This window comes from Schistocerca nitens, chromosome 1 (genome assembly GCF_023898315.1).
Source record: "Schistocerca nitens isolate TAMUIC-IGC-003100 chromosome 1, iqSchNite1.1, whole genome shotgun sequence".
NCBI classification, from domain to species: domain Eukaryota; kingdom Metazoa; phylum Arthropoda; class Insecta; order Orthoptera; family Acrididae; genus Schistocerca; species Schistocerca nitens.
Window position 1 is genome coordinate 204,950,204 of NC_064614.1, and position 24,570 is coordinate 204,974,773.

Below are 24,570 nucleotides of genomic sequence, written 5' to 3' on the forward strand. Positions count from 1 at the left end.
CCCATTGCAGTGTGGTGGGATTCACATAAAGGAAATTATCATTAGCTGCTTCTCTTCTTCCTCTGGGTTTATTCACATTATAGTGGAAAATCCCAGATAGAGTATAAGCAACTAAAAGTATTCTCTCTCTTTATAGTTGAGACTGAGTGGTGGGTAGGTACAAAGACAATAACTGTCCTGTCATTGTGGTCTATCTGGAGGGAGGGTGTAATATATCTTCATCTGTTTTTATCCAATTTTCAGTGGCTGCTAAGCTGGCTGTCCTTGAAACTATATCAATATGATTATAGCATTCTCAGAAATGTAGGCATTGTATTTATGGTATAAACTTACATTTGTTCTAAGTGAAATAAGATACAAATTTGACTCGGCTGCAGAGCTGTATTTAGGTCAAGTGAGTGCCTAATCAATTTTCAGAACAAAAAAAGTAATAAAGAATAACACTGCATAACAACCACAAAAAAGGACTTTGTTATATTGCAACCAGTGGAGGCATGATATTACAAGAGGGGAGGTGAACTTGGAATAGGTGAGAAGAATGGAGCATTGCAGGAAAGAGAGGGGCAAAGGAGAACAGGAGAAGGGGATGAGGGCATGACAGAAGAAATGCTGGCTTTCTTTGCTCAGCTGACACTAGCAGTACCCTGTTACTTAAACTAAAAAGCAATAACCTTTGCTGAGGAGTCACATGTATCTCATATACTTTTAAATCGTGCACCCTGTGTCCTTTGTATTTACATATTAAACTATTGGTATTTTATATTTTAAGACTGAAATGAAGAAAAAGAAGAAGTAGTGCAGTTTCATGTACCAATATAAAAATGAACTTTTATCATACAAGTTACTGGAAATCTGAGTGGGATACTGGGCCACTAGTTGCTCACTCAGATTTGAACTTTATCTGGTTCATCAACCTCTCATGAACTAACAGCTTCATCCACTTATCTGTCCGAGTGAATGATTCTGTCTTGAAATATTATTACTGTATCAAAATATTGGTTTAAAAAAGGACAGTAAGAAAATACTCACAAGATAGCAGCAGTTTGTCATAGAGCAGCCTGCCTTCTCTCCAGGCCGTGGACTACACAGCGCACGCATCCAGCGACCAGCCAGCTGCATTCCTCTTAGTGTGGGCAATAGGTTGAATGGTGGGGGAAGTACTGTCTGTGACATGTACCTCAAATAGACCTGTGAGAAATAAACATGCTTAAACACGTACACAAAATAATACTGCCAATCATAAATTAAGGGAAAACTAGACCAGGACCAAAAAGTCACCATATTTGAAAAACATGATTTACATACAACTGAATGAACATTATGCACACTGTTGTTTACGAGTTTTTCCACTACATCAATAAAAAATTGCATAATTTGACTGTTTATTTGCTCAAAAGAAGTTTCATTTGATGTATATTGCTCAGCATCAGTTGTAAATCTCTCTGTGTTCTCAGAGAAGTCCAGAATTTGTGATATATAGTCTTCTGGATATTCTATGTCCAGTCAAATCTAGAACAATCCAGGCATATTTTAAGTTTTGAGAAACAGAAGTGGTCTCTAGATGACAAATTTGGTGAATGAAATAGAGGCTTGGTCCTCAGTGAAGAACTGGCAATTCATTGCTGTCTAATGAGCTGTGTTATTACTGTGCAGCAGAAAAAAATTAAATGAGATGAAGAGTCCTGAGAGGTTTTTTGAGTTTGAGAAAGCAATCATTTTTAACACTTGCTGATAGAATTCCCTACAAGCTACTATACCTTGCCACACAAGGTCCTTGTGATCAGTGGCACTGCAGTCAGGAAACATAATCAGACTGCATGTTCTTCATCTTTGATTTGAAGATATTTCACTGACCCATTTTAGAAAATTTTGTTTCAGGATGTTAGGCAAAGCATCAAGTTTCATCACCATTAATAATGAAACAATGGAAAACCTAGGAAGGAATGTTACAATATTATGAAAAGGAAAGTAGCTACTCACCATATAGGGGAGATGCTTAATCACAGATAGACACAACAAAAAGACTGTCACAAGTAAAGCTTTTGGCCAGTAAGGCCTTCGTTAACAATAGATGACAGACACACAGACACACACACATGCTCACACAAACGGAACTCACAACCACAACTTAGCATTTCTGCTATATGGTGAGTAACAACTTTCCTTTCACAATATTGCAACATTAATAATGTTGCCTAAAATGTTCTTGTCATGATGAGTCATGTATATCAAGTCCCAACAAGACTTAACTCAATCGTCTATTTTTCTCTTATCAGAGCACATGGAAAGAAAATTGCAGATTACTTTTGCTTGTTCAAAACTTCATGCAGGATCTGAAGATATCTTTGAATCTTTTTTAGTCAGTTCAGTGACTTATGCATTGTTCTCACTGCTCACTGTGTAAATTGTCCTTAACTGTTTCTCAACCCTAACGGAAACATTGTACCACTCAAAAATGGTTGTCTGGCTCAGTGCTGCCTTAAACATACACTTTCTGAATCAGTCCACATCTTTTTGCAATTCAAATGAGTTTTGTAGCAAATTTAGTTACTACCTGTAGTTTCTTCTCCTTTTCTACCTCCTCAGTCTGACATACATCTTACATTCATACAGTCCAGGGACAGCATCTATAATGATGCCCCAGAACACGGCTGTTCAAAAGCTTTCAGAATACAAAAGGCATCCACTAAAGAGGGTTAATGAAAAAAGAAAAAATCAGTCCAAGGACCTAAACTACACTGCATATATACAAAATGCATCGATAAAAAATTAAATAATATTTTTAATAGAAAATAATGTTTAGTAAAGCTGACTACTGTGGAAATCATGGTCTGATTTCATATGCATTATTGTCTTTGTGTCTGCTTTTGTCTCATTGCTTTCGGATGATTTATCTATTGTGATAATCCAAACTTATATTTATATGGGGGTAATTCAGAAAATAAATTTCTTACACTACCAAAACATGATACAATAACCATTGTAATAGAGAAAGCCACAGTATGAGAGATTCTGGAACTGATTATCTTTTGACACTTTCCTGCCGTTTGCACTGTTGCTTTTGTACAGGTGAAAATAGTGATTATGATTCTTCTCCCATGAGCTGCTAGATGTGTGCCTCAGTGACATATGATGTTGGATGGCAAACCCAGTGGTTCAGACTCAATCCTCAGTCATTTGTAGGATTTTTCTGACACTTGTCACTTTTTTCACATCTGACAGAGATTAATGTATGTGAAAAAAAGGCCAAGTTGTGCAGTAGTTTGGAATTCTTGTTAAACTGTAGGTCTCTCTGCATCTGGATGGGTAAGTCAGTTCAAAGGAAAGTCTACGTTTGAACACCATGATTTGCAATTGTGTGCTGTGGCTCTGTGCAGTACATAATTTGGTTACATTTGAATGTTGTCTCTGGCCAACAAGTAAGTTTATGGAACTGCAAGTAAAATGTCATTCTTGAGAAGAATAACCTTGAAGGTCTGCCTTGAAAGGAATACAGGAAAGCCTTGTCCACAAGCTATTCATAAACGATTAATAAATTATGTAAAGTTGCTTGATGTTGAGGTAATACATATTGAGATTAAAACACTGTTAATGGTGTATATGTAAAACATATAAACAATCAGATATTTGAAGGTCTAGCTAGGAACACTAACAACAGCATTAAATTTATGCCATAATGGGAAGTTCATTAGATTAGGTCAGACAATATGAAACACTTCATATTGTTACAGAAAAAATATCTACATCTACATCCATACTCCGCAAGCCACCTGACGGTGTGTGGCGGAGGGTACCCTGAGTACCTCTATCGGTTCTCCCTTCCATTCCAGTCTCGTATTGTTCGTGGAAAGAAGGATTGTCGGTATGCTTCTGTGTGGGCTCTAATCTCTCTGATTTTATCCCCATGGTCACTTCGCGAGATATACATAGGAGGGAGCAATATACTGCTTGACTCTTCGGTGAAGGTATGTTCTCGAAACTTTAACAAAAGCCCGTACCGAGCTACTGAGCGTCTCTCCTGCAGAGTCTTTGACTGGAGTTTATCTATCATCTCCGTAACGCTTTCCCGATTACTAAATGATCCTGTAACGAAGCGCGCTGCTCTCCGTTGGATCTTCTCTATCTCTTCTATCAACCCTATCTGGTACGGATCCCACACTGCTGAGCAGTATTCAAGCAGTAGGTGAACAAGCGTACTGTAACCTACTTCCTTTGTTTTCGGATTGCATTTCCTTAGGATTCTTCCAATGAATCTCAGTCTGGCATCTGCTTTACCGACGATCAACTTTATATGATCATTCAATTTTAAATCACTCCTAATGCGTACTCCCAGATAATTTATGGAATTAACTGCTTCCAGTTGCTGACCTGCTATTTTGTAGCTAAATGATAAGGGATGTATCTTTCTATGTATTCGCAGCACATTACAGTTTTCCACATTGAGATTCAATTGCCATTCCCTGCACCATGCGTCAATTCGCTGCAGATCCTCCTGCATTTCAGTACAATTTTCCATTGTTACAACCTCTCGATACACCACAGCATCATCTGCAAAAAGCCACAGTGAACTTCCGATGTCATCCACCAGGTCATTTATGTATATTGTGAATAGCAACGGTCCTATGACACTCCCCTGCGGCACACCTGAAATCACTCTTACTTCGGAAGACTTCTCTTCATTGAGAATTACATGCTGTGTTCTGTTATCTAGGAACTCTTCAATCCAATCACACAATTGGTCTGATAGTCCATATGCTCTTACTTTGTTCATTAAATGAATGTGGGGAACTGTATCGAATGCCTTGCGGAAGTCAAGAAACACGGCATCTACCTGTGAACCTGTGTCTATGGCCCTCTGAGTCTCGTGGACGAATAGCGCGAGCTGGGTTTCACACGAGAATCTTTTTTAAAACCCATGCTGATTCCTACAGAGTAGATTTCTAGTCTCCAGAAAAGTCATTATACTCGAACATAATACGTGTTCCAAAATTCTACAACTGATCGATGTTAGAGATATAGGTCTATAGTTCTGCACATCTGTTCGACGTCCCTTCTTGAAAACGGGGATGACCTGTGCCCTTTTCCAATCCTTTGGAACACTACGCTCTTCTAGAGACCTACGGTACACCGCTGCAAGAAGGGGGGCAAGTTCCTTCGCGTACTCTGTGTAAAATCGAACTGGTATCCCATCAGGTCCAGCGGCCTTTCCTCTTTTGAGCGATTTTAATTGTTTCTCTATCCCTCTGTCGTCTATTTCGATATCTACCATTTTGTCATCTGTGTGACAATCTAGAGAAGAAACTACAGTGCAGTCTTGCTCTGTGAAACAGCTTTGGAAAAAGACATTTAGTATTTTGGCCTTTAGTCTGTCATCCTCTGTTTCAGTACCATTTTGGTCACAGAGTGTCTGGACATTTTGTTTTGATCCACCTACCGCTTTGACATAAGACCAAAATTTCTTAGGATTTTCTGCCAAGTCAGTATGTAGAGCTTTACTTTCGAATTCATTGAACACCTCTTGCATAGCTCTCCTCACACTACATTTCACTTCGCGTAATTTTTGTTTATCTGCAAGGCTTTGGCTATGTTTATGTTTGCCGTGAAGTTCCCTTTGCTTCCGCATCAGTTCTCTACCTCGGTTTTTGTACCACGGTGGCTCTTTTCCATCTCTTATGATCTTGCTTGGCACATACTCATCTAATGCATATTGTACGATGGTTTTGAACTTTGTCCACTGATCCTCAACACTATCTGTACTTGAGACAAAACTTTTGTGTTGAGCCGTCAAGTACTCTGTAATCTGCTTTTTGTCACTTTTGATAAACAGAAAAATCTTCCTACCTTTTATAATATTTCTATTTACGGCTGAAATCATCGATGCAGTAACCGCTTTATGATCGCTGAGTCCCGTTCTGCGTTAACTGTTTCAAATAGTTCGGGGCTGTTTGTCACCAGAAGGTCTAATATCTTATCGCCACGAGTCGGTTCTCTGTTTAACTGCTCAAGGTAGTTTTCAGATAAAGCACTTTAAAAAATTTCACTGGATTCTTTGTCCCCGCAACCCATTATGAACGTTTGAGTCTCCCAGTCTATATCCGGCAAATTAAAATCTCCACCCAGAACTATAACATGGTGGGGAAATCTACTCGAAATATTTTCCACATTATCCTTCAGGTGTTCAGCCACAACAGCTGCTGAGCCAGGGGGCCTATAGAGACATCCAATTACCATGTCTGAGCCTGCTTTAACAGTGACCTTCTCCCAAATTATTTCACATTTCGGATCTCCGTCAATTTCCTTCGATACTATTGCACTTCTTATCGCTATAAACACGCCTCCCCCTTCACTGTCCAGCCTGTCTCTGCGGTATACATTCCAATCTGAGTTTAGGATTTCATTACTGTTTACGTCTGGTTTCAGCCAACTTTCTGTCCCTAGTACTATATGGGCGTTGTGACCGTTTATTAATGAGAGCAGTTCTGGGACCTTTCTATAGATGCTCCTGCGGTTTACTATTAGCACATTAATATTGTTATTCCCTGTTGCATTTTGCCTACTCCTACCTTTCCGCGGCTCATGTGGCGTCTTGTCGGGCCTAGGGAGGGAATTCTCTAACCTAAAATATGGTCAGAAAGCTTTTGCCATAGAAAGTTAAATACAAATTAATCAGCACAGACAGACTTACTAAACCATCTTCCATCATATGTGACTGCATTCAATCATAGGGTGTACTTTCTGCAAGTTAATCAAACCCTTTTGTTTAGAACAATTGATGGAAAACTGTGACCACAGATGATCAGTGAAACTGCCCATTGAAAGAAGTCAGTTAAGAGCAATGATGAAAGTAATTCTTCTCTTAGAGTGAAAACTCCACCACACAAACATCAAACCTTTTAAAGTGCGCATAATACTGCCAAGAGCTGTGATGCATGTAATGTGGTATAGTGGTTAGCATCATTAGCTGGTGTGCTATTGGTCACTAGTTCAAACCCAACCACCAGCTATTATTTGTTGTTTAGTATTTATTATTTCTAGAAAGTTCTTAAAATTTCTTATGTTTCTAATGGGGATATAGTCTCGAATATTTGATGTCTGTATAAACAGCAGCACTCCTTGTTCAGGAGTTCAGCTTGTTCTGTCTGTATGTTGGGGTTCATAATAAACATGTTTTTGGTGTTAAATGTTACTCCTCATTGGTGACCTTGCTCTAGGATTTTGACCTGATTGTGGTTATGAGGTGACACTGTTTGGCGGAGATGCTGAAAAGTGTACATAATCATAGTTACAGTTATGCAACATAAAAGACATCACCTACATAAGCAGTAACTGAAATACAAGCAGTATTTTGTTCCCAGTGTCCATATATTCAGAAAACCATTGGATTCTAAAATAGCAACAAGTCAGCTACCATTAGACTTCCATCAGTGTTTTCCACAGACGCTGATCGGGATCCACCAAACTTGGTGAGACGATTTGACCAAGTCATCAAATACAAGAAGTAGGATGACTGATGTTTTTGGCAAATGTGTATTTTTGCTTGAATAATACAGCCCAGCAGTGGTTCAAGAACAATGAAGAGAAGCTCCATAGTTTGAAAAAATTCCAGATCTAACTGAAGAAAACATTTGGTGACAGTCAGCAAAAAGCCTGCTTAGTGCAGAAACAGAGCCGAACACCATGCGAAAACAACATAGTCTTGCATGCAGAATGTTTTGGCCCTGCGTCACATAGTGAATGCAAATGTAACAGCAACCAACAAAATTTCACACTTGATGAAAGGAGTCATACAAGACATGTACCAAGCTCTTCTGGTAATTGATGTCACAACAACTGAAGAATTCATCAAGTGGTGCCAAGACATCAAGAAAATGCAACATAAAAGAGTCAAACATAAACAGTGGAACCTGTAATAGATTCCCTTTGGCAGTTGTAGAAGAATACCATAACCTCACCTCTCTTATACACCAGCTAGTGAGAGAAAAGACACAGCAGTTTATGGTAGGCAGAACTGTTGGTCCAAGTAAGCAAGAGATAGCGGCCATGAATTGTGATCTTGTACATCAGCAGGTAATAAAGAATGATGATGAATGTGTATACTGAGTTTTAGCACTCATATAATCTCTGATCTTTCATGGTCTTGTATTGGGGTCGAAATCTTCAACTTCATAAGTAACATCAGACAACTGTCTTACAACCTGATAAGGTCAAATGTAGCACCTGAGGAGCTTCTCAGAGAGACCAACCTTCTGAACAGGAGTGAAGATCCAGACGAGGTCACCAGGTTCACAGACAACAGGGCGGTGGCTCGTGTCATACCTTCAGCGATCGTTTTCTTGAGCCTACAGTGAGTTGAGTTGAGCTAACTGCCAAGCTTCCTCAGCGCTGGTTAACACCTGGCCAATGTAGTCGTCGTCCATGTCATCAGGATGTAATGGAAACACAGTATCCATCGTCGTCATCGCGTCACACCCATGCACCAGGAAAAATGGGCATAAATCATGTGGTGTCTTGTTTGGTGGTGTTATAGGCAAATGTCACGAAAGGTAGCACCTCATCCCAGTGGCTCTGATCAACATTGATGAACATTGATTGCATGTCGGCCAAGGCCTTATTAAGGTGTTCAGTAAGCCCGTTAGTTTGTGGATGGTAGGCAGTCATCATGTGACGAGTAATGTTGCACCAACAGTTTATCTGTCACGAGATTCAATTGAAAAACTTCCCTCAATCTGTAATTAACGACCTTGGGGCACCGTGTTTTAGTACAATGTCTTCCACGATGAATTTCGCTACCTCAGATCCTTCAGCTAATTTCATGGCTGTTGTAATGGCAATGTGTGTCAGCTGTTTTCGTGGCTTTTGTAATGGCATAGCGTGTCAGATAATCAGTGCAAACAATAATCCATCTATTGCCAATAGCAGACATTTGAAATCGTCTGAGGAGGTTAATCCCAACACGCTGGAAAGGTGTTTCAGCTGGTGGAATTGGTATGAGTCGGCCAGGTGGTTTTTGAGGAACCGCCTTTTTCCTCTGGCACTCTCAACAGTGTGACACATAGTGATGGACACTCCTAAATAAACCTGGCCAGAAACATCTCTTGCAGATCCTATCACATGTCTCAGTAAATCCTAAATGTCCGGCCTCAGGGGGGTCATGGAATTTCTGTAGAACATCTAAGTGCATGTGTTTAGGAATCACTGGTAGCCACCTCTTTCCAAACGGATCAAAGTTTTTCTTGCAAAGTAATCCATTAACCACCTTAAATTTTCCTTTCACATCCTCTGACTGATTTAAGGCAAGCATAATTTGAGATATCTTGGCATCCTTCTTCTGCTCAGTAGAGAGATCCTGGAGTGCAGCAAGACAGTCACTATCTTCATCAACGTCTTGATGGTCTTGCACAGGGTTTCTTGAGAGACAGTCGGCATCTTGGTATTTTCTTCCACTATTGTACACTATGATAATTACATAATCTTGAAGACATACTGCCCACCTGGAGAGTCGTCCTGTTGGATCCTTAAGACATGTCAACGAACAAAGTGAACGATGGTCTGTAACAACTGTGAATGACCTTCCATAGAGATACTGTTGAAACTTGCACATGGCCCAGATCACAGCAAGACATGCTCTTTCTGTAGTTGAGTAGTTTCTCTCAGCTTTTGTAATTGTCTAGAGGCAGAGGCTATAACCTTCTCTTTTCCATCCGAAATTTGCACCAGAACAGCACCAATCGCATACCCCCTGGCATCTATGTGTAGTTTGTAGGTGCTCCCCCCTCATACAGTCCAAGTACAGGGTCAGTCGTCAGAGCTTTTTGCAGCACATCGAAAGAATCTTCTTGAGCACCATGCTGTATAAATTTAGCATCAGCTTTTAACAACTCTTGGAGTGGCCTGGCTTTCATACAAAAGCCTTTGATAAAACTACGGTAATAAGAACTTAATCCGAGGAAGCTTCTCACATCTCTAATACTTTTAGGAATAGGAAATTCTGTTATAGGTCTCACCTTTTCTGGGTCTGGACGCACACCTATGTTTGACACAAGGTGTCCAAGTATTTTGATTTCTTTTGCTCCAAAGAGACACTTTCTTGCATTAAGTTTCAGTGCGGCTTGTTGGAGACACTTAAGAACAGCCTCGGTCTTTTTATACGTTCATCAGATGTCTCTGAGAACACTGTAATGTCATCTAAATAACAAAGACACACTGTCCACTTTAGGTGTCTTAGAAGATTATCCATCATCTGTTCAAAAGTTGCTGGTGCATCACACTACCTTAAACTCATACAGGCCCTCAGGGGTGATGAATGCAGTTTTCTCACGATCAGCCTCACCTACTTCGATTTGCCAGTATCCCAAGTACATGTCCATGGTTGGGAAAAACTTAGCCCCCTTCAGACAATCTAGTGTATCATCAATTTGTGGAAGAGGGTAAATGTCCTTTTTAGTTATCTTATTAAGCTTCCTGTAATCAACACAAAAGTGCCAATTGCCATCCTTCTTCCTGACAAGAACTACTGGTGATGACCATGGGTTCTGCGAAGGCTGAATGATGTCATTCTTCATCATTTCCTCTACCTCATCACAAAATATTTGATGTTCCATTGCTGACACACAGTATGCTCACTGGCTTACTGGTTGATGGTCTCCAGTTCTAATCTAGTGCTTCACCATAAGTTTGTCTAATTTGCTCTTCACCTGTGGATTGAAGCATTCAGAGAACTATTGAAGAATGGCAAGTAGGTTCTTTTGCTGTTCCATAGTGAGATCTGGTGATAGTTGAGCTAGAAGATCTTGTCTCATAGTGGTACTGCTAATTTTGCCCACAAACTCGGCATGGGAAGTTTCTATGACATTCAGTTGTTCTGCAATTTACGGTTCAGAATTTGCTATGCACATGCGCCTTGGAAGTATCTGCGGTTCTCAGTGACAGTTAACTATCCACAATTCACCAAATCCATTCTTAAATGAGATGACAGAGTCTGGGATAACCAAATTAATTTTCAGTGGTATGCTTCTCTCACATTCCACTACAAGATCCATTGGTTGATGCAAGGCATGACATGTGACAGTTACCTTTCTAGTGATGACTGCAGGAATGATCACTTCATCCAGCACACAGTCTCCACACACTTGGATGCGCATCTTCCTGTCCACAGTATCTCATCTCATTTAGCATAATCTTCGAGCGACCACAATCTATAATTGCCTGAGAAGCTTTCAAAAAGTCCCATCCGACAATGACGTCATGACTACACTCTTGTAAGATGATGAACTCTAAGGGCTGTGTATGGCCAATTATACCCACACTAATAGTACATCATGCTGTAGGTTTTACATATTTCTCATTAGCCACCTTCACCAGAGCTGTTTTGTTGTCAACGAATATGGTTTTCTGCAACTGGCGATTGTTCTTCTCTGAAATGATAGAATATGATGCTCCAGATTCCACGAGCTTGGGCTGGTCATGAGGATATCAATGCAGTTTCCTATCATTTTTGTAGTGATTGACAGGGGAGGAGTTTTCTCTTTGGTTTTCCAGGTTGGGGTGATTAGGTGATTGGCTGGAGTTTCTAAACTGTGTTGGAGACCTGGATCGGCATGTTGGGGAATGTCCTCTCCAGCGCCTAGCTTGTGCCGATGGTGACATACGTCGTCCTGCACCCACATCTTCTTGTTCATCTTCGTCGTTCCGGAGTTGACGTCAGCTAAGATCAGTCTGTTGTCTTCTGGCACGGGCATAATCAAATATGCACTACCTTTCTCAACAATAGTGCACCACATCTCGGTCGTCTGCAGTGGAAACATACTGGTTGGTTATCTTGGGTCCTCCAGACATCAGTCTTCCTTGGTGCCCAAAAAGGTTGCTCACACGGCATTGTAGGAATGTAATTCTGCTGGGGGGTCGACATTTTTACCATTTTTAAATGGAAATGAAGGACAAGAGATTGGGTTCAATATCTGCTCCACTTCCTCTCTTATGACCTCTTGAAACGTCTCAGTTTTTTGCTCGTCGTGCAATCCAAGTGCCTTCTGAACTTCCTCTCTCACTGTCTGACAAAGAACACTTGTGGAATCAGTTCCTCCCTCCATCATAGACATCGATACGACATTTGGAAGCTGTTCAAACTTCTTACATGTAATTCTTTTTTGATGCATTGTCTCGATATACTGGCACCACTTTGTGAAGTCATCTGCTGTCAAAACCTCCTTCAGGAGTAGGGCTTGATACGTGTCCTCAGCAACACCCTACATGAGATGTGCAACTTCATCTTCCTCCTTCATTCTAGGATCCACTATTTTACACAGCTCCAAGACATCTTGAATGTAGGATGCTGCAGTTTCTCCTGGACGCTGTGCCCTGCATTTTAATTTATCTTCAGCCTTGTACTTCTGTCACTGTGTGTCACTGAAATACTTGCACAGTTCCACCTGGAATACTTCCCAGCTTGTGAATTTCTCCTCGTTGTTCTCATACCATTGCTTGGCAGCGCCCTCCAAGTAGAAAAATACGTTAGCCAAACACACGGTGTCATCCCAGTTGTTAAATGTTGCTGTATGCTCATATACCTTCAGCCACTTGTTTGGATCTTGGCCATCGTCACCAGAGAAGCCGGAAGGATGTCTCATGTGGTGGCACACAGCTGCTGCCATCGTAACATCCTCTTCTTCTTCTGTTACTGATAGATTGCAATCTGTTGAATATGGCTCGAACTCAGGTTTCTTACCACATAAACAGCGGCCCTGTCGTGGCCTGATGGGAGCCACTGTGTCATCGATAATGTGCACTATCACAAGTTCCAATACCCTGCGCCTCCACCAGATTAATGCCAAGTAGAAGAAGGTGTAATTAGATGAATGACGAACACTAACTTCACTTTACGAAGGTTTATTCAGCACTTGCACAAAAAGAGCGTGGAGTGAACTGCCTCTGGCCAGAACAGATACAGTATATATGCAACTACAGAACATTCCAGTACAATGATTCTTGACATTTGTGGATACTTCTAGAATGTACTCGAACCAAATATAGAAATTAAAACTGTACAGCCCAAGTGAGTTTTGAACTCACAACCCTTCATGCAACAGTTTAGTTCATAATCACTACACCATGGTGCTACTCGGCTTCTTCTGTGACGGTATGGTGTACTGCATGTATTTCCACTTTTAAGTGCATTAGGTTATCAGAGTATCTCATGCTACACTTTATGCTTGGCTTTCACTCATGTGCTAAATGGCAGTCACTGAAGGTTAATTGATGTGTGTCTGCACAACTTCAAATGTATGTAATGGAATGTTTCTTCCCTCACCTCATAAATTCATAAAAATTGTGGGATTATTCTGATAACTGAGGACGGAGTGTATAGAACTCACCACGTTCTTTATGAGACAGGAAAGCTCATTCACATGCATTTGGCATCTCTTTAATAGCAGAAGCCGGTATGCAACACTCTTATCCAAGCACAGAGGTGTCCCGGTATCCACCTCACCCTTAAGATGTTAAAATCTAACCTACATCAGAACAGATTCTGACCTAACCTAATCTCCTTGACTCTGCCAAAAACTGACAAATGAAATTGGATGCACTATGATCATGTTGTCAGCCGATGTTATTGGGGGACCTCTGGTGTTGGTGTCTGATGACCGTTGTTGGAGCCACTGTCAAATGCTGCCTTGGTGGTTTGAGCTGGGTGATGGTGAGTTGGTGAACCAGTCTGGCCCTATTCCAGCCCCTTAGTGGTCGAATCTCCAAAAATACTTTAGTAGCTCTTTAACAATGATTTATTTTCAAACAAACTTTCACCTACCAATCTGCCCCCATAGGGTCTAAATTTCCAAAAAAGCGCTGAAACACATATTTCTTTATTTCTGATCGAGAAACCATATATCGATTTTCATAGGTCTAGCATCAAAATTGCCTTAATAGTGACATGTTTTCAAGAAACCTTTCATCCTATATCGCACACCCCATAGGGGTGGAATTCTGCAAAATCCCTTCTTAAAAGATGCCTACAGTACAAGATCAACACCATCTGCAAATTTCAAGTTTCTGTCCTTAAGTTGTTTGGGCTGGGCGATGATGAGTCGTGAGTGAGTGAGACGATCAGGACATTGCTTTTTATACAGGGTGTCCCACCTAAACCTTTCACCACCAATACCTCTGGAACCACAATAGATATTGACAAACAGCTTTCATGGGTATGAGTGTATGACAGTGCCTCACGGAAGAAAATAGAATGCGACATTCTAAACTTGTGTAAATATTGGTTTCAACACAAACTTATGTTTTGTTTTCAATGGACACTCCATATTATTTCATATGCTAACAGTAACATGAGAAATCACAGTAACAATGGTGTTGGTTGCATCGCAATGCAATTGTTACATCCCAAGAAATTGAAATGTGGGGGAAAAAAAAGAAGAAATGTGTGGCTAGGGCTTCCCGTTGGGTAGACCGGTCACCTGGTGCAAGTCTTTTGAGTTGACACCACATCGGCGACTTGTGCATCAATGGGAATGAGATGGTGGTGATAAAGACAACACAACACCCAGTCCCTGAGCAGAGAAGGTGACGCGTGAAATAAACAAAATGTGTTGCTATTGCAGTTCCCGTGATGCAGGCATGAACTGCATATTACTTGTAATCAAGATGTGATTGATGTTCGTATTCTTACGTTCACTGTTACAACAGGAGACAAAAGTAATAATATGGATCCCTGCCACAAGCACTGATATGTACATAAAGGAGTCCCTCATGCATGTTGTACTTATCTACGTATAGACTTCAGAACAGTACCGGCCAGTGTACGCCGCCCCGTTACACCGCACACGTCAACCCTTTGCCTGTGTAGCTGTATAGAGGAACGGGCCGCAATTGGCACTGTGTGTGGGAATGGCTCACTATGAAGCAGGTTGTTCTGTGTGGAAGTATGGTGTACTATACACTGTAATTAGTGTCACTGTTGTAGTTGTGGTATTAATTACCCTGTCCATCTTTTGTAGGTATTCAACATGGTATTCACAAATGAGGAAGTGGTCAACATAATATTACTGTATGTAGAATGTCACAAAAATGGCACATTTGCGGCACAGGTGTATGTACAGTGGTATCCTAATAGACATCATCTGACCCGCCCTACCTTCATGATTATTGTTAGCAGGCTTCGTGTGACAGGGCAGTTGTCTCCATGAACGCAGATCCAGAGCAGAGGCATAACACATGAAGGAGCAGAGGTAGCTGTTCTGGTGGCCACTGCAATAAACCCTCACCTCATGCAAGTGTTTGTGAAATAGAGAGAGAGATACAAATCCCTCGAACAAGTGTGATGCGTATTCTGCATAGGCATATATACTACCAATGTCACAAGGCACTACATGAAGGCCTCCATGGCAATGACTTTCTCAGTCACCTGGAATACTCATAGTGGATTCTGTGGCAAGGCTGTTGACTTCATATGTAGGGTACTGCTTACTGATGAGGCAATGTTTACAAACCATGGAAACATCAACTTACACAATAGGTCCCACTGGTCACCAGAAAACCCACACTGGATTCACTGGGTTGAATGCCAACGTCAGTGGAGTGTCATTGAATGGTATAGTATTGTAGAAAACCACATCATTGGCCCATATTTCATTGATGGCACTGTTCACTAGTGACAGTATGATCAGTTCCTGAGGTATACCTTACCTGGACAGGTGGAAGACCTACCCCTTCATTTGCATCAAATAATGTGGTATCAACATGATGGATGTCCTGCACATAATGCCATAGTGGCATGACAGGCACTAAACGTTTCCCACACCGGTGGATTGGACCGGGCAGTCCCATTCAGGAATTTCCAGCATGGTTGCTGGACGTCACCCCCATGGACATTTTTCTCTGGGGACATGTGAAAGATGTGGTGTATCAGCAAGTCCAAACACCAATGGTCAACACGAAAGGCCATATTACTGCAATCACACCACAAACACTGATGGCCATAAGTGGGTCCATGGTGGAGAGCACACAGTGGTGTTGCCAAGAAAATGTTAATCTCTTCAAATATATGTTGTAGAGTTTCAGCTGTGAGATGTGTTGATTGCACACCAGGGTACATTTTGTGTATTATTGAGAAGACGTATGTTTGTTTTGCTGGTACTACTGCACGTTTATGTATGCGTTGCACTATTTGCAATGGTTGAATTGTGTCACAGTCATTAAAGATGTTCAATGACATGTACCATTGCGTAACTGATGTACAACTATCCACAAATAGCATGTATCCCTCTGTGCAACCCTTTGACAGCCATTAATTTTGTTTACTCTGGCTGGTGGTTGTCAGTATTTTGTTACTGTTATATCCATTGTAGTACTGACGAAAAGTTCAATAAAGCACATACAAGTAAATCGTGCCCTTGTTTTCATTGTAGGTGACTGGGCATCTGTACGTTTCCTAGGCCACGTACTAACAGTGTACATAGCAATATGCAAGTACAGTGTTTGTTGCATTGTAGTACATCAATCACATTGTGATTACAAGGAATGTGTAGATCATGCTTACATTGCATGTTTCATTCATTTCACATGTCAAATTCGCATTTCAATTTCTCGGGATGTAATGGACATATTGCAATGCAATGAACACCATTATTATTGTGACTTCTCATATTTTTGATTGTGTATGGACTAACATGGGGTGTCCATTAAAAAAAGACAAGTTTGTGTTGAAACCAATATTTGCACATGGTTTAAAATGTCTCATATTATTTACTTTCATGAGCCCCTGCTGTACTCTCATACCTATGGAAGCCGTTTGTCAATATCTCTTGTGGTTCCAGAGATATTGGCAGGGAAAATTTAAAGTGTGACACCCTGTATATAGAGATTACATTCATTGTGGAAAGGGACGTCATGATGTTATGAGTTGTAAATGTTGTGTGACTAGGGTCTCCCGTCGGGTAGACCGTTCGCCGGGTGCAAGTCTTCCGATTTGATGCCATATCTGTGACTTGCACATTGATGGGGATGAAATGATGATGATTAGGACAACACAACACCCAGTCCCTGAGTGGAGAAAATCTGTGACCCAGCTGGAAATTGAAACCGGACCCTTAGGATTGACATTCTGTCATGCTGACCACTCAACTACTGGGAGTGGACTATTGTGAGTTAACTTTTTGGGTTAAAGTGGAGTAGCCATTCATGTTTGTGGGAGGGCATTTGGCTACAAAAATGCTCATTATGAACTACCATCAAGAAAATAAAAATGACTGATATGCTAGAAGATTTATGATAATATTGAGTGTGTAGCTTGTAAGAAATAAACTGCAATAGGTGGAACATATTGCTTTGACATTAGACATTTGGATGACAGCTAATAAAAAATGTATATGTAAATTGAAGGGGGATTACTACTGTCAGCTGCAGCGAGACATTAAGTGGAATCAGCAGCAATGAGCGAAAATGGGTACTGGACTGGTATTCAAACTCAGTAACTCTTGCTTACTAGGCATGTGCAGTAACCCCTGCGCCATCCGATACACAGCATTACCGCAACTGCATGGACTATCTTGGCACACCTCATGGCCGATTCACACTCCCACCAGGACAGGGAGTGTGGATACATAATCGGTGCAGTTGTGATAATGCTGTCTTGCGGATGGCACAGTGGTCACTGCACCTGCCTAGTAAGTGGGAGATCCTGGGTTCAAATCCCGGCCTAGTACATATTTTTGCTCATCGCTTAATGTCCCACTGCAGCTGACAGCAGTGACCCCTTTCAGTTTACATATAATGTTTCACAGCTGCAGATTTGCATGGTGTCACCATGCATTCATATTTAATAATAGTAAAAAAAAAGTGTTTTCACTTCCGATTTCATATAAGGAACAGAACTGCAATCAAAAAGGTATGCAAACTGTGCAGACTCTAAAAAGAAAAATGAACAATAGAAGAATTTTTCTACCAACTCAGTTTGGTTACTGTATGTTAAGAGAAAACCCGAGCAGATGTGAATGTGACAAATGATTTCAAATGTTAATTTTGCTTTCCCTGCCAACTTGGTCTGAACAAGCTTGGGCTCAACTCAGGTTATGCAATGGGTTAACTTGCATCGGATTATTATAACTCGAGTTGAACGCATTGCATGGTGGGCAGTGCTGAGTTACAGTTTGTTTCATACAAGTTGAGAGCTCTCCTCCACTTTCGCACTGACTGGATCCGAGTATCCAAGTCAGATGTCTATATCTTCATTAATGCGTGTGAACTGAACATTATCAACAAGTCTATCTTCAAAATTTGAAGCCAAAAGGTGAAAAATTGCGCCCTGTGCAGGTTCCATCACACTTGTGACTGAAACATATGTAACCATCGACTGGGAAATGGCGAATCTCAGGTTGGGCAACTGAAATGAACCATAATCTGCTCAGAACTGAAAGAGAGATGGCGTTGAATGTTATCTCAGTTTTCTTTTCATCCCAACTCAGTTTGAACTTGGTTTATGCAAACTTTCAACTCTGTTAACTTGGTTTGGCATATCCCTGGTTGGCCCATCACTATAGTCAGTGCTACACGATAAAAAAAAAAAAAAAACACACACACACACACACACACACACACACACCTGCACCACGAGTACTAAAGAGAGCAAGACAAGTTCCAAAGAGAAGCAGTGATTTTTTATGGCTGGCACCTTCACTACCACAGCAACTTCAAGTGGATAAACCTCCAAGTTAGGCCACAATACAAAAACCCAGCTCGAAGTGAACCAGTGAAAGATGGTGCATATGTAGAAAAGGGCCATCGTCAGGACAGTGAAGGTAGCTCAATCAATCTTACCATTTTTTGCCAAAATATCAGAGGTCTCAAAAATAAATGAGATGTTTTATGTCTTACTGAGTGCCATATGACAGTTGATATTGAGGGGTTGCAACTTGATGGGTATGGTTTAGCTACTCACTATTGCAGATCAAGCAGAGAGAAAGGTAGTGCTGGAATATATACATACAAGGTGTGATTGGAAAGTTTTAAGAATGGGCTTTTAATGATACAGTGGTGGTACATACGTGCTACTGTGATGCATCTCCATCAAAATAGTCCCCTTCTGACTGAACACACTGACTCCAACGGTGTTTCCTCTTTTGGAAACATCCCTGGAAATTTATTTCCTGAAGTGTGTTAATGACGTTCTCTGTATTTGCCTGGATGTCTTCAGTTGAGTCAAATCGCTTCCCTTTCAGTGAAAATTTCAGTTTAGGAAACAGGTAGAAGTCCACAGGGAAAAAATCAGGGGAATATGGTGGTTGTGAAAGCACAGGAATTTTGAATTTGGTAAAAAATTCAATGATGGAGAATGCACAATGAGCCAGAGCATTGTCATGGTGTAGTACCCAACTCCTGTCTTTCCACAATGCAGGCCTTTTCTTCTGAACCTTTTCGCACAAACACTCAAGGACACATTTTTAGTATTCCTGGTAAATTGTCTGTCCTCCATGATGCACAATACCCCTAGAATCGAAAAAAGTCGCCAACATTGTCTTCACCTTTGACCAACTTTGCCGTGCTTTTTTCAGTTGTAGTGAACTTGGGAGTGCCTTCCACTGTGAAGACTGCACTTTGGTTTCAGGATCATATCCATATACCCATGGTTTGTCACCTGAAATCTGGGTCATTTTTAGTCCAATTCATCAGTTCTTGGCACACTTCAAGTCGGTACTGTCTCTGGTCATTTGACAACATTTTTGGAATGAATTTTGCGGACACTTGATGCATGTTCAGATCTTCAGTTAAAACTGACTGAACTGCATGGAAACTTAAATTAAGTTCATCAGTCATCTCCCTATTTGTAAGTCTACGATCAGAGTGCACTAAGTCACAAACTATCAAAACATTTTCATTCGTTTTTGAGGTGGAAGGACGGCCATACCGTGGTTCATCTTCCAAAGGTTCATGGCCATTTTTAAATCTGTTGAACCAGACAAAAACATTTGACTCACTCATACAAGTATCTCCAAAAGCCGTTTTTAATAGTTCGTAAGTCTCAGAAGCTGATTTCCCGATTTTAAAACAAAATTTCACACAAACTCGTTGCTCCATTTTTACGCAGACAGAATCCAGCAACAAGTCCTAACAGACCCGCACTCAACCAGCTGCCACAACAAACTGAATTAAGGAAACACAGTTTCCTGTCAGAGGGCGTTCAGGGACCCACTCCCCGTCCTCCGTGTACCTGCCTGCCAAACCAGTAAGCAGTAGTGGATCCATTCTTAAAACTTTTCAATCACACCTCGTATAATACACTTATTTATAAACTGCTAGATTTAAACAAATATTGTACAGATCAACACTTTGAAGTCTGTGTTATTGAAATTACCTCATAGGACATATTGGTCACAGTGCTCACAGTTTACAGAGCTCCGGCTGGGAAGTTTTGTGTCTGTATGAACAAATTAGAATCTCCTTTGGCCAAACTTTTTTCCAGAACCAGAAAGTTACAGAAGACTTTAATGTTAACTTCTTAACTGATAACAACTGTAAGACTGACTGTGATGGAGCAAGTTGGGATAATTTTAATTCCCCTCTTGTTTTTCCATCTGCCTCCTTAAATTCATTTTGTTACTTTTAACTATTTAACATTAACATACGTGAATATAATCTGCATTTTCACAAAAGAAAAAGGTTGGTCCTTAGTCTTAATGAATATAACAGCAGATCTAATTTTGTGCTTAGATTTATGTACATTATTGATTTTCTAATTTATTTTGGCTATTACTAGTTAGTACCTTTCATTATAGGGTGAAATCAGTAATTGTTTTGTAACTTAAATTATATTGTTGACATATAAACAAATATAAATTTTGTACTAGTTACAAACATTTGGAGGAACAACTACTAGTAATCTTAATGTATCTATTTGGCTCTACTCAAAAACATATTAGCAAAGCCAGCTCTTAATTAATTCCAAAGTAATTGATGGTTTTGTCAAAGGTATTGTTTGTGTAATGATATTTGTTAATTTCATGATTTAAACAAATAATTCAGCCTAACTCTTGTAGTAGAAGAAGCTAATAAAAAGATGGAATTTTTCGATGTATACAGTTAATCAACTTAGTTAAGTTTTAATTGTAATTTCTGTAAATTTAACTTCAAACAATAAGTAGTTTCAGCACCTATTATTGTGGCGATATATAAGGGCCCGGTTTTTGGTCACGAGACAGTCAGTCCATGGCTGAGTTTTAGACGAGAAATCTGTGTTTCTTAGAACGACAACAATGCATCAATTTAACAGTGAAATAAGTGTTACACCAATAGGCTGTGTGTTAAAAACGCTGACAGTGTCTGCTCCATATGTTCCTTTCTATTCTTCAAGAACTGTGAACTTTGTGGTTATGTTTTTACTGCTCGTAGATGTTCAACAGAAAACTATTGTAGCAGTATGTGGAGGACTGCTTGCAAACTAATAATGAGGCATATGGAACGTTTAAACAATAGTGCACTGGCCATACATATATAACTGTGTATTATTGGGGGGTTGTGCAAAGTGAAAGTAAAAGACAGTGAAATGCAACTGAGCATCTGTTGGCTACATTATTTACCATAGTCAGTGTCCAAATTACAAACCCCATTTTGCAACCAGTGTAGCAACGCAGTACGTTGACACCGAGGATGATCAATGAGAGAAATAAAGCAGGTGGAACCACTATTTGATGTTGAGCATTTAATGTCCCCATGAGAGTTACAGAAAATTGCAAAAGTCTTATAGACAATATTTTTACTGACAAGAATAGAATAAACAATGCAAGTATAAGCCAGGTGATAAATGGTCTTTATGATCATGATGGCCAACTACGTAAGGTCAGAAATATCAATGTGTGCAACAAATTTTCCCACGCCTAGATGTATAAACACTGAAACTCTTTCAACTTTTAATCATCATTTGACACAGACTGATTGGGATTCAGTGTATAGGATAACTAATATATATGACAAATTTAATATTTTCTTAAATGAATTCCACTCTATATTTGAAATGACTTTTCCAGGAAGAATTTTGACGAAGACCATTAAAGTTTCTTCCAGGAAGTCATGGATTACCGTAGAAATTAAAATTTCTTGTAGGACTAAGAGAGAATTACATGCCTCATTAAGACCATAAAATTAACCCCTTGAAAGATCCTATTATAAATTGTACTGTAAAGTAGTAAAAAGGGTGATAAATCCAGAAGCTTACATATTAAATCTGAAATTGATGACACTAGGAACAAAATAAAATCAGTCGGGAATATCATAGAGAGTACGGCAGAACAATAAGAATGAAAAGACCATATAGGTAATCTATAATGACAAAGGTGATGTACGATCCTGTATCAATATCTAGCATATTTAACCATCATTTCTTAACTGAACACAATATGTGGGCTGTAAGGGCTCATTAAATATGGCCATTAATTTATTACAACAAGGTGACCAAAACTGGTAGGTGGATTGCATCATATCTACACAATAGAGAGTAGAAGGCGGTACTTGATGGTACTGATGGCTGTCTTGTTTCATATGACTGGAGCACATTAAAATGTGGAGTGCCACAATGCTCCATCTTGGAACTGTTTCTTATTCTCATCAATGATCTTCCACTTTTTACAAACACTAAGAGCAAATTCACTTTAGAGATTAGATTAGATTAGATTAGATTAGTACTTCTTCCATAGATCATGAATACGACACTTCGTAATGATGTGGAACATGTCAAGTTAATAAAAGGTGTCTATACAAGGTATTACATTGCACAAAATATTACATGACAATATGACATTTATTTTTTATTTGTACTTTTTTTTTGGGGGGGAGGGGCACTTGGGGAAATTGCCCACTTACTATAGCCAAAAATTCATCTAATGAGTAGGAGTTGCCATTAAGAAATTCTTTTAATTTCCTTTTAAATGCTATATGGCTATCTGTCAGACTTTTGATGCTATTAGGTAAGTGACCAAAGACTTTCGTGGCAGCATAATTTACCCCCTTCTGAGACAAAGTTAGATTTAACCTTGAGTAGTGAAGATCATCCTTTCTCCTAGTGTTGTAGCCATGTACACTGCTATTACTTTTGAATTCGTTTGGATTGTTAATAACAAATTTCATAAGTGAAGGCTACAGTGAAGATCTCTAGCTCTTTAAATAAGTGTCTGCAGGATGATATTGGATGAGCTCCAGCAATTATTCTGATTACACACTTTTGTGCAATGAACCCCAGAATATGATGCCATACGAAAGCAGAGAATGAAAAGAGGCATGGTAAGCTAATTTACTCAGATGTATATCGCCAAAATTTGCAATGACTCTAAAAGCATAAGTAGCTGAACTCAAACGTTTCAGCAGATCCTCAGTGTGTCTTTCCCAGTTCAGCCCTTCATCAATGCATACACCTAGAAATTTTGAATATTCTACCTTAGCTACAGATTTCTGATCGAAGTCTATATTTATTAATGGTGTCATTCCATTTACTGTGTGGAACTGTATATACTGTGTTTTGTCAAAGTTCAATGAGAGCCCATTTGCAGAGAACCACTTAATGATTTTCTGAAAATATATACTTGTATCATCGGCAAAAAGTAACAGCTTTGCATCTTCGTGAATATAGAATGGCAAGTCATTAATATATACGAAGAACATCAGAGGACCCAAGACTGAACCTTGCGGCACCCCATTCTTGATTGTTCCCCAGTTTGAGAAATCACCAGTTTTTTTGCATATTATGTGAACTGCTTATTTCAACTTTCTGCACTCTTCCAGTTAGGTATGATTTAAACCACTGAAGCACTGTCCCATTCACAGTACTTGAACTTTTTGTTGATGCCACTACTATTCTGCTTGAAAACCAAACAATGAGCGGACTATAAAATAAATGTAATTCTGTACTTGTAGACATCTTACACCAGTTAAAATTGATCGACTTAATTCTAAATACTGAAAAAACTCAATATATGCAATTTAATGCATCTTGACAGGAAAATGAAGTAATCCACTTGAACTGTGATAATCAAAATATATTACTTTGTGAATCTGCAAAGTTCCCTCGGCATTCTAATCTATGGCAAGTTAAATTGGTCTGGGCATATTCTTCACTTTCAAAAAACACTCTGTGCAGCAGCTTATGCTCTACATGTAATTACCGCTGTTGGCAATATGAATGCTATGAAAGCTGCTTATTTTGGCTATTTTCACTCTGTTATGTCATATGGTATAATTTTTTTGTGGTAATTAACCTTCAGCCATAAAAATCTTTATTGTATCAAAAGAGAGCAATTAGAATCATTAGTGGCATTTACCCAAGATATTCTTACAGATACCTGTTCCATAATCTCCAAATATTAACAACCACTTTTAAATATTTATTTTCTCTGATGATTTTTGTCTGTAATAGCCATTCATTCTCTGTTTACGTCTAATAGTGCATACCATGACTACAAAACAAGGTCTAAAAATGATTTACATAGGGATCTAAAACATCTAAGTCTTGCACAAAAAGATGTTCACTATTCTGGCACATAAGTTTTCAATTCTCTTCCGTCAGATATTAAATTCCACATTAATGAC

At 39.7% G+C, this 24,570-nt stretch overlaps 1 protein-coding gene across 1 annotated transcript in view; it reads right to left on the minus strand.

The window, feature by feature from the left end:
• The window catches only part of LOC126237094 (short transient receptor potential channel 4-like), a 318,000-nt gene that overhangs the window by 12,798 nt on the left and 280,632 nt on the right, over positions 1–24,570 (minus strand). The window contains exon 10 of the mRNA XM_049946938.1: positions 1,030–1,188. Coding sequence (XP_049802895.1) covers positions 1,030–1,188 — 159 coding nt within the window. The remainder of the gene's footprint in view (positions 1–1,029; positions 1,189–24,570) is intronic.